At 37.0% G+C, this 12512-nt stretch overlaps 1 protein-coding gene across 1 annotated transcript; it reads right to left on the bottom strand.

Moving 5' to 3' along the window:
* Positions 1-1862: 1862 nt before the first annotated feature.
* On the bottom strand, positions 1863-12093 carry LOC142339523 (superoxide dismutase [Cu-Zn]-like). The gene is made up of 3 exons (XM_075389620.1): positions 11895-12093; positions 3708-3895; positions 1863-2441 (listed from the first exon to the last, which is right to left on the bottom strand). Exons 1-3 carry the CDS (start codon positions 12019-12021, stop codon positions 2289-2291), a joined length of 468 nt encoding a protein of 155 aa, XP_075245735.1. The 5' UTR covers positions 12022-12093; the 3' UTR covers positions 1863-2288.
* Between the last annotated feature and the right edge of the window lie 419 nt (positions 12094-12512).

Genomic DNA, 12512 nt, shown 5'->3' with positions numbered 1-12512 from the left:
GGCCAATAATAGCCCCAGCTATTGCTGTGCGGCTATTAAACATAACCGACTAACGTCGGGCGAATTGCTGTCAAACGACCGGCGAGCGGTTGGCTTCATCGGTAGCTAGGCACGGTTTAGTGAGGCTAGCTTTAGTGGGGGGGTTTAGTATGGGGGGTGCATCGGGGGCTGATGGGGGTGGCAACAGTGGGGTCAATCTCTAAAAGAGGTAAGGTGTGTGATTCACATGCCAATGATTGAGAGTTCAATCCCCTACCTCCGTGAAGCCGTCTGTGTAAGGATGAGCTCTTACTTAACCATAGCTTCAGGTGGACCATAGCCTGACCAATGTTGGCTGCAATGATGGTACCAGAAGAAAGTTTCAGACGCAAAAAAAGTGGCCATCGTCACCAAAAAAAGAGCAATGCTGCTCATAAAAAGAACAGTCTGAAATGTGGGGAATAATAAGAAAAAGGGCAGCTGAAAACAGGCTACTGTAGGCCTAATGCTGTTCCGCTGCGATTACGCAGAAACCACAATTATTTTAATTATTATTATTAATAAAAACCGCCCTTCGCACCATAAGTTTAATTAAGTATAAAAAACAGATTCTATGAATCGCATACTTCAAGACTAGTGAACTGAAAGGCTCTAAGAGCACTTAATGCCCGCTGGGCGGTACCTGTTTATCCCATTTTTGAGGACGAAAAGTCAAATGCGTCAGACGAAAAATTGGTCAAGCAAAAAATTGCACAAAAGAAGACCGACAGGACTAATATAATTGCTACAAACTTTGTTTGAGAGCAATTAATAACACTCTATTAGCCCCCAATTACAGATGTGTACTTGACACAATAGAAATTCGAGCATTTAGGAGCCACTTTTTAGTAAATCACCTATGATTAAAAAGTAATCACGCTATGGACCTAAAATTTGATTAAGAAAAGAGTGGGCAATCACGCACAAATTAAGTGCAAAGCGGTAGAAGTTATTAAAACATAAGCGACTGAAGTCGAGCGAATTGCTCTCAAACGAGCGGCTGGCTTTGGTAGAACCCAGCTGGGGCTTAGATGCTAGCATGTGTGTGTGCGGGGGGGGGGGGGGGAGTGAGCGGAGTGGGTGCGCGGAGCTAAGCGATGGCGTGGGGTAGGACTAGACTTGGCCGAGGGTGGTGTTAGTGTGAGTAGCGCGGGAGTGGGGGTGGGGAGGGGGATAGGTGCGGAGAGTGGGGATGACAGAGTGCGGTGGGCAAAGATTAAGAACCGTCCTTAAGACCAAGAAACCCCCCCTCAAAACAGTTTTGGTGAATCGTATTATTATAGACTGGTGAGGCGCAAGGCTGTAAGAGAACTTTATGCTCTCCGCGCGCTACCTATTTATCCCGTTCTTGAGGACAAAAGGTCAAAGGCATCAGACGGAAAATCGGTCAAGCAAAAAATCGCATAAAAAGACCACATTATTAATAGTTCCCATGGGGTAGGTATGAAGGAGGTAGGTGCGTGGGGTTAAGTTGGGGATTAGGTATGGTGGATAGGTATAGGGGTAGGTGGGGAGCGGGGAGGTAGTGGTGGTGTTAGGTCTGTAGTTTGGATAGGCAGAGGGACTAAATGGGATCAAAAATTCTAAAAACCTTCCCAACCTGAATATTACCAGCAGTTCCCAATTACTATACCTTAACAATTAAGCTACTGTTAAATTCTAGTGTTCGAAAACAGAAGTCAAAATTTATAATAAAAAATAACGATGAAATCAATCTCGCTAACGCTTCGCGGCTATCAACCAGTTTAAAGTATGTCAGAATTGACCTATGTCATTCCTACTTGTTAGTAAGTTGTTTGATACCTGCGTGCTTACAATGAAACCTCGTCCATGAGAAAAGCGGGTAATAAAAAGAATTATCATTGAAAATATATTTAGAGACAACTTCAAATCATAATTGCTTTGTTTGATACACTTCATTTTCCAGGTAGGATACACAATTAATGGCTAAGCTATAAGGATCACGGATGAGATCATTGATGAAACATTACTGACTCTGCCAGTCTTTCATGAGATTTTCGATATGGATCAATCAGCTCTGATAGCGGCAGTAGAGGCCAGCAGGGCCTAGTTTATCCTTGTTCGTTTATTTAGCAAACGAGTTAGCGAGAAGCCTACTGTATTATAACAATAGGATACTTCGTAGGAGTATTCTGGTTACGAGTAGTAGAAATAAGTGAGGTGCTTTGTAGTGATCCAGATATCATTTGTAGCAATTGATAGTTTATCATCTACTATCTTCCTCCTCCTCCTCTTTCTCTCCTTCTCTTCTACTTGGCAATTCCGATCACTCCACAAGCTACTCTTCCCCCCGCATGGCCTGTCGTGAGCGAATCTGGGAAGCCTCCCTTTCCAAGGTCATCTTCATCCGCATGTACCACTAGACTTCTCCCGATAATACTCTGCTCCCCAATCAGCTGTGCCTAATACAACAAATACTTCTACAATTAGCCATGACTAACTTATCCATCACAAATTTAAACGGAGTCAACTTTTAAATGTTCAGTCATTGTCGGTTCTACACTTGTAACGCTAAAGCTGTTTTGTTCTCCGCACAAAACGGTGAGTGGTCTTTCTTGTTTTATGATTGGGGTCTTAGCCTAAATATAAGGATTCGTTCTTCTAGGAGGGTCGGCTCTATGTTTAAGCATTGGCTGTCCCAAAGTATCTAAAATTGGTTGACTGAGGCCGTCAAAGGATATTCTTCTATTCTCTCAGCTTACGGTTCCATAGCATTTGCTTTGGGTTACGAAAATCATAAACATAACCGACCAACGTCGGGCGAATTGCCCTCAAACGACTGGGAAGTGGTTGAATTTGACAGTGGCTTTGCCGAGCAGCTGCTGTCAAAATACACTTTTAGCAGAATGAGAGAAGAGTGAAACTAGCCTAGAGAAGTCAAGATTTCACGCAAAATGTCGAAAAGGCGGCAAAATGAAGTAAAGCGAAAAATTTTAATTCGACGAAGTAAAAAACATAGCAGGACAAGTCCTGACGTACAATTCAAAGAATTTTCATTGACTAAAGAAAAAACCAGACCTAGAACAAACTATTAATGAATTGGGAAAACCATTTCTAAAAAATCAGATCAAAAAAATAAAAAACAAAATTAATGTCAAAAGGCCGCATGTGAACAAAAAAAACACTGGCGAGAAATGGAAATTTGGTTCAAACAAAAAACTAGACCTAGAAAGAATTATGAATGGAATGGAAAAACCATTTAGAAAAAATCCGATCCAAGAAATGAAAAGAAAAATTGCCGCATGTGAACAAAAAACCACTAGCGGGAAAGCGAATTTTTGTTCAAACAATGTTTTCTCACTCTACTTTGAAAATAGAGCGAAAAAAATACACGCCGAAAAACCACTCGCTTTTTCGCTCCAATTCCTGTTTCGGAGTGACCAAAATCACTACTCCAATTTGACTTCAAAAATCATGAAAATGTGTGAACAGATCTTTAAAAAAAAGACAGCGCCCCAATACAATTCAAATTCTTTTGAATTGTAAAAAAATAGGAGCGCTATAATAGCCGGCTGAGATGCTGAGGCGGCTATTAATAATTGCTTTAAACTTGAGAGCAATTAATAATAGAAAACGCACAAATTCTTTTCACAATCAGGTGGCAAAAAAAATCATTTAAAAATTGGAAAAGCATAAGCACGCCAAATTAAAAGAAGCGTGGGAAATACCTGTTGGTCACTGATCTCAACTTTGGCTATACCATCCTCGCCCACCTCTACGTTGCCCAGGTCACCTACGTGTCTGTTTTCATCTACCGGGCCTCCGTGTTGTTTCTGTTGTGGGTTGAAATGTCCTCCGGCAGAGGTGCAGCCATTCGTGTTGTCTCCGAACTCATGAATGTGAAAACCGTGTTTGCCTTAAAACGAACTCATTATCCTCACGATCTCAAACTAAGGCAACTTCTTGATACTAAGACAAGTTCTACTCTAGTTCTTGATGAACGTTTAATATACAATTAAGGTCGTAAAAATATATATTTACAGAAAACATGCATCACATTAAGCGCAAACGTTGGGAATTAATCAAGTGTTTTTCTGCACTTCATATGAACATAAAATCGACAGCTGAATCGTTAAAAAATTAGAGTTTGCATAACTTTTTCGTATTTGTTTGGAGCTACAAATAAATTATGGAAAGGCGACAAACGCATGAAATTAAAAGCGCTACTGATTCAAATGCAAAATTATATCTACCGAGCTCCTATAATCAAAACCTCCGTTTAAGAGCTATTTGTTTGCAAGTTCAACAAGAATAAGATAAATGGATTGAAACAAGTTAAGAACAAAACGTTAAATAAGCTTTCACTATGAATTGAGCACACTGAGTCTCATGTTACAAACAGTTTTGAAGCAACAAACATAGCAGGAAGATTGCCGCGAAACAAGACTCAAGAGATTTCTGAGACCCCTACTCGAAAAAGACACCAGAGATCAAAGACAGAAGGTGTGCCACGCAAAAAGAATTGCAATTTCCAAACATATCCTAAACTTCGCATCTTATTTCAGACAAAGCTTTTCAATAGACAGAACTATATAAAATTCTAGTTTTGGTGACGGTGTCCTGTTTTTTCACCCCTATTCTTTTAACCCCCTATATTTTAACCCCGATTTTTTAACCCCTACATCATTTAACCCCTCAATTATTTAACCCCTATATTGTTTCACCCCGATTTTAAGCTTCCTATAATTGAGGATAATTAAGCCTCAATTATTTCTATTTTAATTAATGGAGATTAAAATCGGGGTGAAATGACTGAGGTGTGAACATGCTTTTCACACCTCAATCACTTCACCCCGATTTTAATCTGTAAATTCATGGATCATAATTGTCAGGGACATAGAGCAAACGACACAACAGTTTAATGCAAAACTATAACAATTAGCGAATTAGTTATCTCAACTAATCCTTAATGGGGCAATTAAAAGCAATTGAAAACTGGACGTAACTCAAGAACATTTCTTGTTTTATTGCATTTTGAATTCAGCATGATAACTGCCGACTTTGAGTTTACTATTTCTTCAAAAAACAAAAATATTAGTTGTAGAGGGACATGAGTTTTATGTTAAAAGATTAAATAAGTTTACCACTGCCTGGAATTGCTCAAAATATCAAAGTTACAAGTGCCGCGTTTCCGCTTTAACAAAAGATGACCAACTCATTCGCGTGAATGGTGAGCACAATCATAGTGCTTCGATTGGAAAGTCGGCCACACGAGAAGTTATAAAAGAGATTAAAGCACTGAGTGAAAACCTAACACCCGCAGCAGCCGTAGCTTCCGCGATTTTAGCAGTAACTGACGTTCTTTCGACCCAGTATGCGTTGCCGTCAAAACCAAATTTAATACAAACCTCGCAGCGCTTAAGAAAGGTTATACAAACAGTGTCAGTTCATGAGCCATCGGACCGGCATTTTGATATACCCGATAAGTTTCAAGAGTTTTTGCGGTATGACAGCGGAAAAGATGACAACGAGCGTATTTTAGTTTTTGGCGATCCCTATATGACATCGGTTCTCGAAAGCTCCAACTTTTGGCTTGGGGATGGAACGTTTAAACTATCGCCCAAAAACTTCTATCAAATATACACCCTTCATGTATATGTTCTCGGTATTGCCCCTGCTTGTTTATATGCCCTCCTTCCCAACAAAACGGAAAAAACGTACAGCCGATTACTTGATGCCTTAGACACCTTTGCCCCAGATTGTTTGAACTTAAGCTTTGCCAATTGTTCTTTTGGATGCCGAAATAGATAAAAGATTTCGGTGTTAAACCGATTTCGGGGTGAATAAATTGCGGGGTTAAATGACTGAGGGGGGATTATATACGGGGTTAAATTATAGGGGGTTAAATAAATCGGGGTGAAAAGAAGTAGAACCTTGGTGACATCTATTCAGCCTAATAATTAGATCTTAAAATCCAATTTAAAATTTAAAAGTGATCTAAAACATTTTTTGAGTGAGGTAAGCAGGTATCTTTTATGAAAATTCAAGAAATCAAGAAAAGACTGCTGATTGACTTCTTGCGATGATCAAATGGTCGCAAAAAGATTAATGCTGATAACGAACACGACGGCTCGTGCAAGACTGTGCGTAGCAGAGAATGGTCCAATATGTCCCCAGAAAGTCGAAATCTTCTACTTGTTTTGAAAAAACTATTTTGACTATAAATTTTGTGAAGATCAAATTGAGCCACTTTTCTAAAAACCTTGACTAGCATTTTTTTGTAATGAAAACAGAAAAAAACACACAGCATCATTTAGATATAATTTTACCACATGACACTACTTTGCATTACAAAGCATCTTTTCACAGAAACTTCACAAAACACACAGATATCTTTAAAACAAATTAATGCGATCAGTTTGATTATTAAAACTGAGCATAGTAAACAAGCGAGCGACTGGACATGATTTAAATGGTTAGCTTAAAACTGAAAGGGAAATTCGTCAATAAAATCACATTTGTAAATAGAATTTACATATTTACAGTTTTTTTAAAGTACTGATGAATTCCATAGCAATTAAATTAGGTCAGGATCCATATGAAAATTTAGCTTACAAAAAAAACAGACAAAAAAATAAAGATTAGTTGATAATTTGAAGAATTCAACATTATATCACCTCTTGTTTGCTTTTTTTTCTTAGGAGAGACGTTAAATTTAAATTTATTTTCCTGGCCACACGAAGCCGGCCACACGAAAAGTTATAAAAGAGATTAAAGCGCTGAGTGAAAACCTAACACCCGCAGCAGCCGTAGCTTCCGCAATTTTACCAGTAACTGACGTTCTTTCGACCCAGTATGCGTTGCCGTCAAAACCAAATTTAATACAAACCTCGCAGCGCTTAAGAAAGGTTATACAAACAGTGTCAGTTCATGAGCCATCGGACCGGCATTTTGATATACCCGATAAGTTTCAAGAGTTTTCGCGATATGACAGCGGAAAAGATGACAACGAGCGTATTTTAGTTTTTGGCGATCCCTATATGACATCGGTTCTCGAAAGCTCCAACTTTTGGCTTGGGGATGGAACGTTTAAACTATCGCCCAAAAACTTCTATCAAATATACACCCTTCATGTATATGTTCTCGGTATTGCCCCTGCTTGTTTATATGCCCTCCTTCCCAACAAAACGGAAAAAACGTACAGCCGATTACTTGATGCCTTAGACACCTTTGCCCCAGATTGTTTGAACTTTAGCTTTGCTAATTGTTCTTTTGGATGCCGAAATAGATAAAAGATTTCGGTGTTAAACCGATTTCGGGGTGAATAAATTGCGGGGTTAAATGACAGAGGGGTGATTATATACGGGGTTAAATTATAGGGGGTTAAATAAATCGGGGTGAAAAGAAGTAGAACCTTGGTGACATCTATTCAGCCTAATAATTAGATCTTAAATTCCAATTTAAAATTTAAAAGTGATCTAAAACATTTTTTGAGTAAGAAGGTATCTTTTATGAAAATTCAAGAAATCAAGAAAAGACTGCTGATTGACTTCTTGCGATGATCAAATGGTCGCAAAAAGATTAATGCTGATAACGAACACGACGGCTCGTCCGAGACTGCGCGTAGCAGAGAATGGTCCAATATGTCCCCAGAAAGTCGAAATCTTCTACTTGTTTTGAAAAAACTATTTTGACTATAAATTTTGTGAAGATCAAATTGAGCCATTTTTCTAACAACCTTGACTAGCATTTTTTTGTAATGAAAACAGAAAAAAAACACACAGCATCATTTAGATATAATTTTACCACATGACACTACTTTGCATTACAAAGCATCTTTTCACAGAAACTTCACAAAACACACAGATATCTTTAAAACAAATTAATGCGATCAGTTTGATTATTAAAACTGAGCATAGTAAACAAGCGAGCGACTGGACATGATTTAAAAGGTTAGCTTAAAACTGAAAGAGAAATTCGTCAATAAAATCACAGTTGTAAATAGAATTTACACATTTACAGTTTTTTTAAAGTACTGATGAATTCCATAGCAATTAAATTAGGTCAAGATCCATATGAAAATTTAGCTTACAAAAAAAACAGACAAAAAATAAAGATTAGTTGATAATTTGAAGAATTCAACATTATATCACCTCTTGTTTGCTTTTTTTTCTTAGGAGAGAGGTTAAATTTAAATTTATTTCAAATCCTTTGTCTTATACTCACACTTTTCGGTTCCAAACATAACCGACTAAACGTCGGAAGAATAGCTCTCGAACGACTAGTGGGAGCTCTAATCAATTTAAGCCTGCTCCAGTCGGGGGAGGGGGTCTAAATGGGACTAAAGTTCACTAGTGGGCTTCAAATAACCACATTAGAGGTTAACATATACCACTGTTAAGATTTAAACTGAAAAATGGCACCAGTTTCGATGCACTTTTCATTTGACTTTTAGTATTAAAATGCCGCCAATTAAGTTCAACTGCTTGCAATTGTGATTGAGAGGGAATTTTAGGTCACGCGAAATGCAAAAAGTTAAGGGCGTAAAGGTCACTTGAAAAGTCGAAACGGTCAAGCAAAAATTTTGCATAAAAAAGACACACACGTTTACAATAATTGCTATGAACTTCGTTCAAGAGCGATTAAACAACTTACAGCAAAGCAAACGAAGAATTGTTTTTCTTCTGATTGTTTACATTACAAATCGATGAAAAATATTCAGTTTTTTCTATACTTTTCTAACAAAGAAAGTTTTGTAGACCAAATAACTCACGCTAGTGAATTCTGGTGTAAACTATCTCATTACTTAATCTGTTTTAGACGAAATGAATAAAGTGTGTTTAAAAACCCTTAAATCATCAATTGAAAGAATGGAAAAAGTTGAACTTTTTCCCCAATTTTCTTTTTTTTGTGATGTTACAAAGTTTCCATAGGTGATCAGTTCAGGCAACAGCGAAACGGGGACACCAACACTTGGGAGACAGAGTTCTGGCTAGTCTTTTGCAAAAACAATGAAAATAATCTTTCTGCTTTATTTGAAGTAAGAACGTTAAATGGGGCTACTAATCAATATGAGATCAACTGCAAACTTAAAGAATTAACCTCAATCTGAACTAAAGTCTATGTATTCAAAAAGTAGAAAATCTTTTGGTTTTCATCATCTTTCATGTTCTTTCATTAAGTAGTTTTTTTTCCACGAGACAGTCATTAGAAGACCCTTAAAGAACTAAAATCATAATTTTAAAACTACGAGTCAGGTCCACCAAGTAAATAGTGAATTTGCTCAGACGAAAGTGTGATCTTCTTTTCTAAAGTACTTCTGTTGGAGATCTTTATTTCTTATTAAAAGCTAATATAAACCGAAGGTTGCTTTACATTTTCAGTTGAATAAAATAGCCACTCTATCGGAAGCCACTACTGATAATAAATTAGCTAATTATGGGAATCGTCAGGAATAATCGACAATAAAAAATCAGCTTTCCTTTTAATTTCAACTCAAGTAAACAAAACTAACTTATTATTTTTCAATGAAATCAAAATCAAAAAGAACAATGGGATGATAGTTTCAAATTCAACTTTAAGTCCCCACAGAAATTGGCAAACTACATTATATTTTTCCAGAATTTTCTCTAACCTTCGTATTTCCTAAATAAAAAAACCTATGATAAAGTTTTTAGATACCTCCCTTGATTAAAAGGGTCTACAATATGGAAAGCCTTATCTGCTGACAGCATAGTCTCTTCAGGAGGCCAAATAAAGGGGAAGCCAAATATGAAGGCAAAATAAATAACACCAATAAACTGCAAGGTATTATATTATTTAAAGAATTGGTTTATGAGACCATAGAAGCAATTGAACATTTTTTTCTTTTTCCCTTTTGAACTTTAAGCGTTCAAATTATATTTCTGTAGTTCCCACGTTCTAGGAAATTTTTCTGTTTCGGTTAGATCTTAAACCTACTGATTATAATAAAAAAATTACTTTTGTAAAGTTAGAATTAAATTGTTAATTTGTTTTGTTTTTGAACAATAAAGTATAGTGCATTATAAAATTTTCACTGCATTTTATTAATCATTCGACAAAAGGTTACTATTAACATAATTTAATTAATAAACCCGACTCCAGAAAAATTTTCTTTCTTTTTTTCATTTTATTGTTTTCCTTCCTGTTTTTGTTTAAATAACCCTTTTTTCAACGTGCGATAACAATTTATGTTTTTTAATAATCAGAGCCAGCCTCTAAGGGCTGCAAAATGATGTTTCCCTTTTTTCGCTACGATGCGTAAACAAAAAGCCGGCCTGGCATATATATTCCATTTAGAAAAAATTTTGAAGAACAAGTTTTGAATTACAGCCTAAATAAATGACTGTCAACGTCCGACTATTAGCTAGTTCCATTAGAGGAACAACCTTTGAAAGTCTACAAAACTACATGAAGTTGTATACTCAAAAGTCAAGTCAACTCTTACAACTTTTTATATACCCGAAATTAAAACATAGCCGGAAAATAGCCACGATAGGCGCTTGTTACCTTCCATGAATTGAAACAACTAAAGAAATAAGAAAGACAAATCAACCACCAGCCCTTCAATAGACTGTTATTTTTATGAGACACACAAGCTCTATAAAAAAATGCCCTAATAGAGTTTTTCCAAAATTAATATTCAAAATCAAATACTCAAGACTCATACATTTGGCATTACTTGGATGCACACTATTGAGCTTTAACTAGTAAATGTTCATAAAAATTTAACTTCATTGAGTTTAGAAGTCATTTTTTAGTGAGGTAAGTCACGCATTTGACCTAAAAGCAGAAATGACGTTACGCACACAAATTTTAACTGCAAAGCAGTGGAAGTCACTGAAGCCTTTGATAAAGTCAATTCCAAGAAGTAAGGTCGTAAGGATCATCGATGGAGACGGCGAATTAAAAAAAAACACGATGTCCCCAATAATAGCCGCTATCGCTTCGCGGCTATTAAACAAAAAGAGTCTAAAACAGAAAAATAACTTGGCAGAATTATTGGAGTCAAAGTAATCCAAACCAAAGACTAAATGTTTAACAACCGGTACTACAAATCTCCGTTGAAAGGCACACACCAACTTTGGCGATGAGCAATGAAAGTCAAAGTAACAAAAATAACAGATCCGGCTAGCGTCCGTCGGAAGATCGATTTCCAACAACTATTGGGAGCTCTAATCTATTGAAGCCTGCTTCAGTCAGGCGGTGAAGGGGTAGCCTAGAAAAGTGGGACTACGAACTCTACTAACGTGCTTCAAATCACGCGATGAGAAGAGACTATATACCAATAAAAAATCACACCATTTCGGTGGTCCTTTATTTGACTTTTAAAAGTAAACTGCCACCAATTGACTTCAGCTGCTTGCGATTGAGAATGAGAAATTTAAATCACGCAAAATGCAAGTGAACCACGTCAAAGTTGATCGAAAAATCGAAATGGTCTGGCACAATTTTTGCATTAAAAAAACACGTTTATAAAAATTTTCCAACTTCGTTCGAGAGCAGTTGACATCTTGGAACTCGGCAAAAATTCAGGTTTCAATTATCTTTTTGGAGAGAGTTGTCAAAGTCATAAATTCATATAACTACATTTTCAAACACCTACATAAATCAAATTATTCATTTGGATTTGCATACAATCTTTAAGTAATGCCAATCAGCTAACCGCAAACAATAAAACGCACTCATCTTTTACAACTGATCGTGCTCAGGCCAATCGTTTTCGAGAGCAATTAGTAATCGAATACTCTTGTAAATTACGTGCAAAATTTTGCATAGCTGTAGCTTTTTGCATCTATATCAAATCTGGAACCTAAACCGCTCAGTTACTTGGTTAGGCTGCGTATTAGCTTCCGGGTTCTGATGTCTAGGTCAAAATATTTTAGATAATTTACCTGGAGCCAGGCCACTGATTTCTCCCTTAATGACTACTGGCGCTTCTTGTGATTTCTGTTCCAACAAAAGTGTTCCTTGAACTCCAGAACTGCTATTCCCCAACACACAGACAGCTTTAACTGGCATCACAACTGATATAATATGACGGAATGCAAGCGAAAACTCCAAGCAAACTATCTGAATACATAGTGGCAGTGACATTAGGTATCACTCTCACAGAGTATATTGATCATTGTTTTCCTCGCAAACACCCGCCTCCCCCCACCAAAAAAAAAATATCAACATCCCCCAACTGACAGCGCTAGAATCCAGCAACTACAGCCATTAGCAAAAGTAATCTAAATCTTCAAATGATATAAAGTGATATGATTCATATGGATTTATATGTAAAAGTTTAACCATTGGTAATTTTAAAAAATCGGTATTTAAGTAAAATGTTTTTTCGGTCTCATCAGACTGACCGACCGATTAAGTCATCACAGAACAGCCAAGACATGTCGGGTATTACAGGTGTTGTGCCATCATACAGCATCAGTTGCAACACATGGAGGGCCTGTCTCTTATTATAGACCCTCTCCGAGGGATTGGCAAAAATTAATTGCTATTAATTCGCTAGA

The sequence above is a fragment of the Convolutriloba macropyga genome, chromosome 5 (genome assembly GCF_964194025.1).
Source record: "Convolutriloba macropyga chromosome 5, txConMacr16.3, whole genome shotgun sequence".
In the NCBI taxonomy this organism is placed as follows: domain Eukaryota; kingdom Metazoa; phylum Xenacoelomorpha; order Acoela; family Convolutidae; genus Convolutriloba; species Convolutriloba macropyga.
This window is presented reverse-complemented; position numbering and strand designations above follow the sequence as displayed.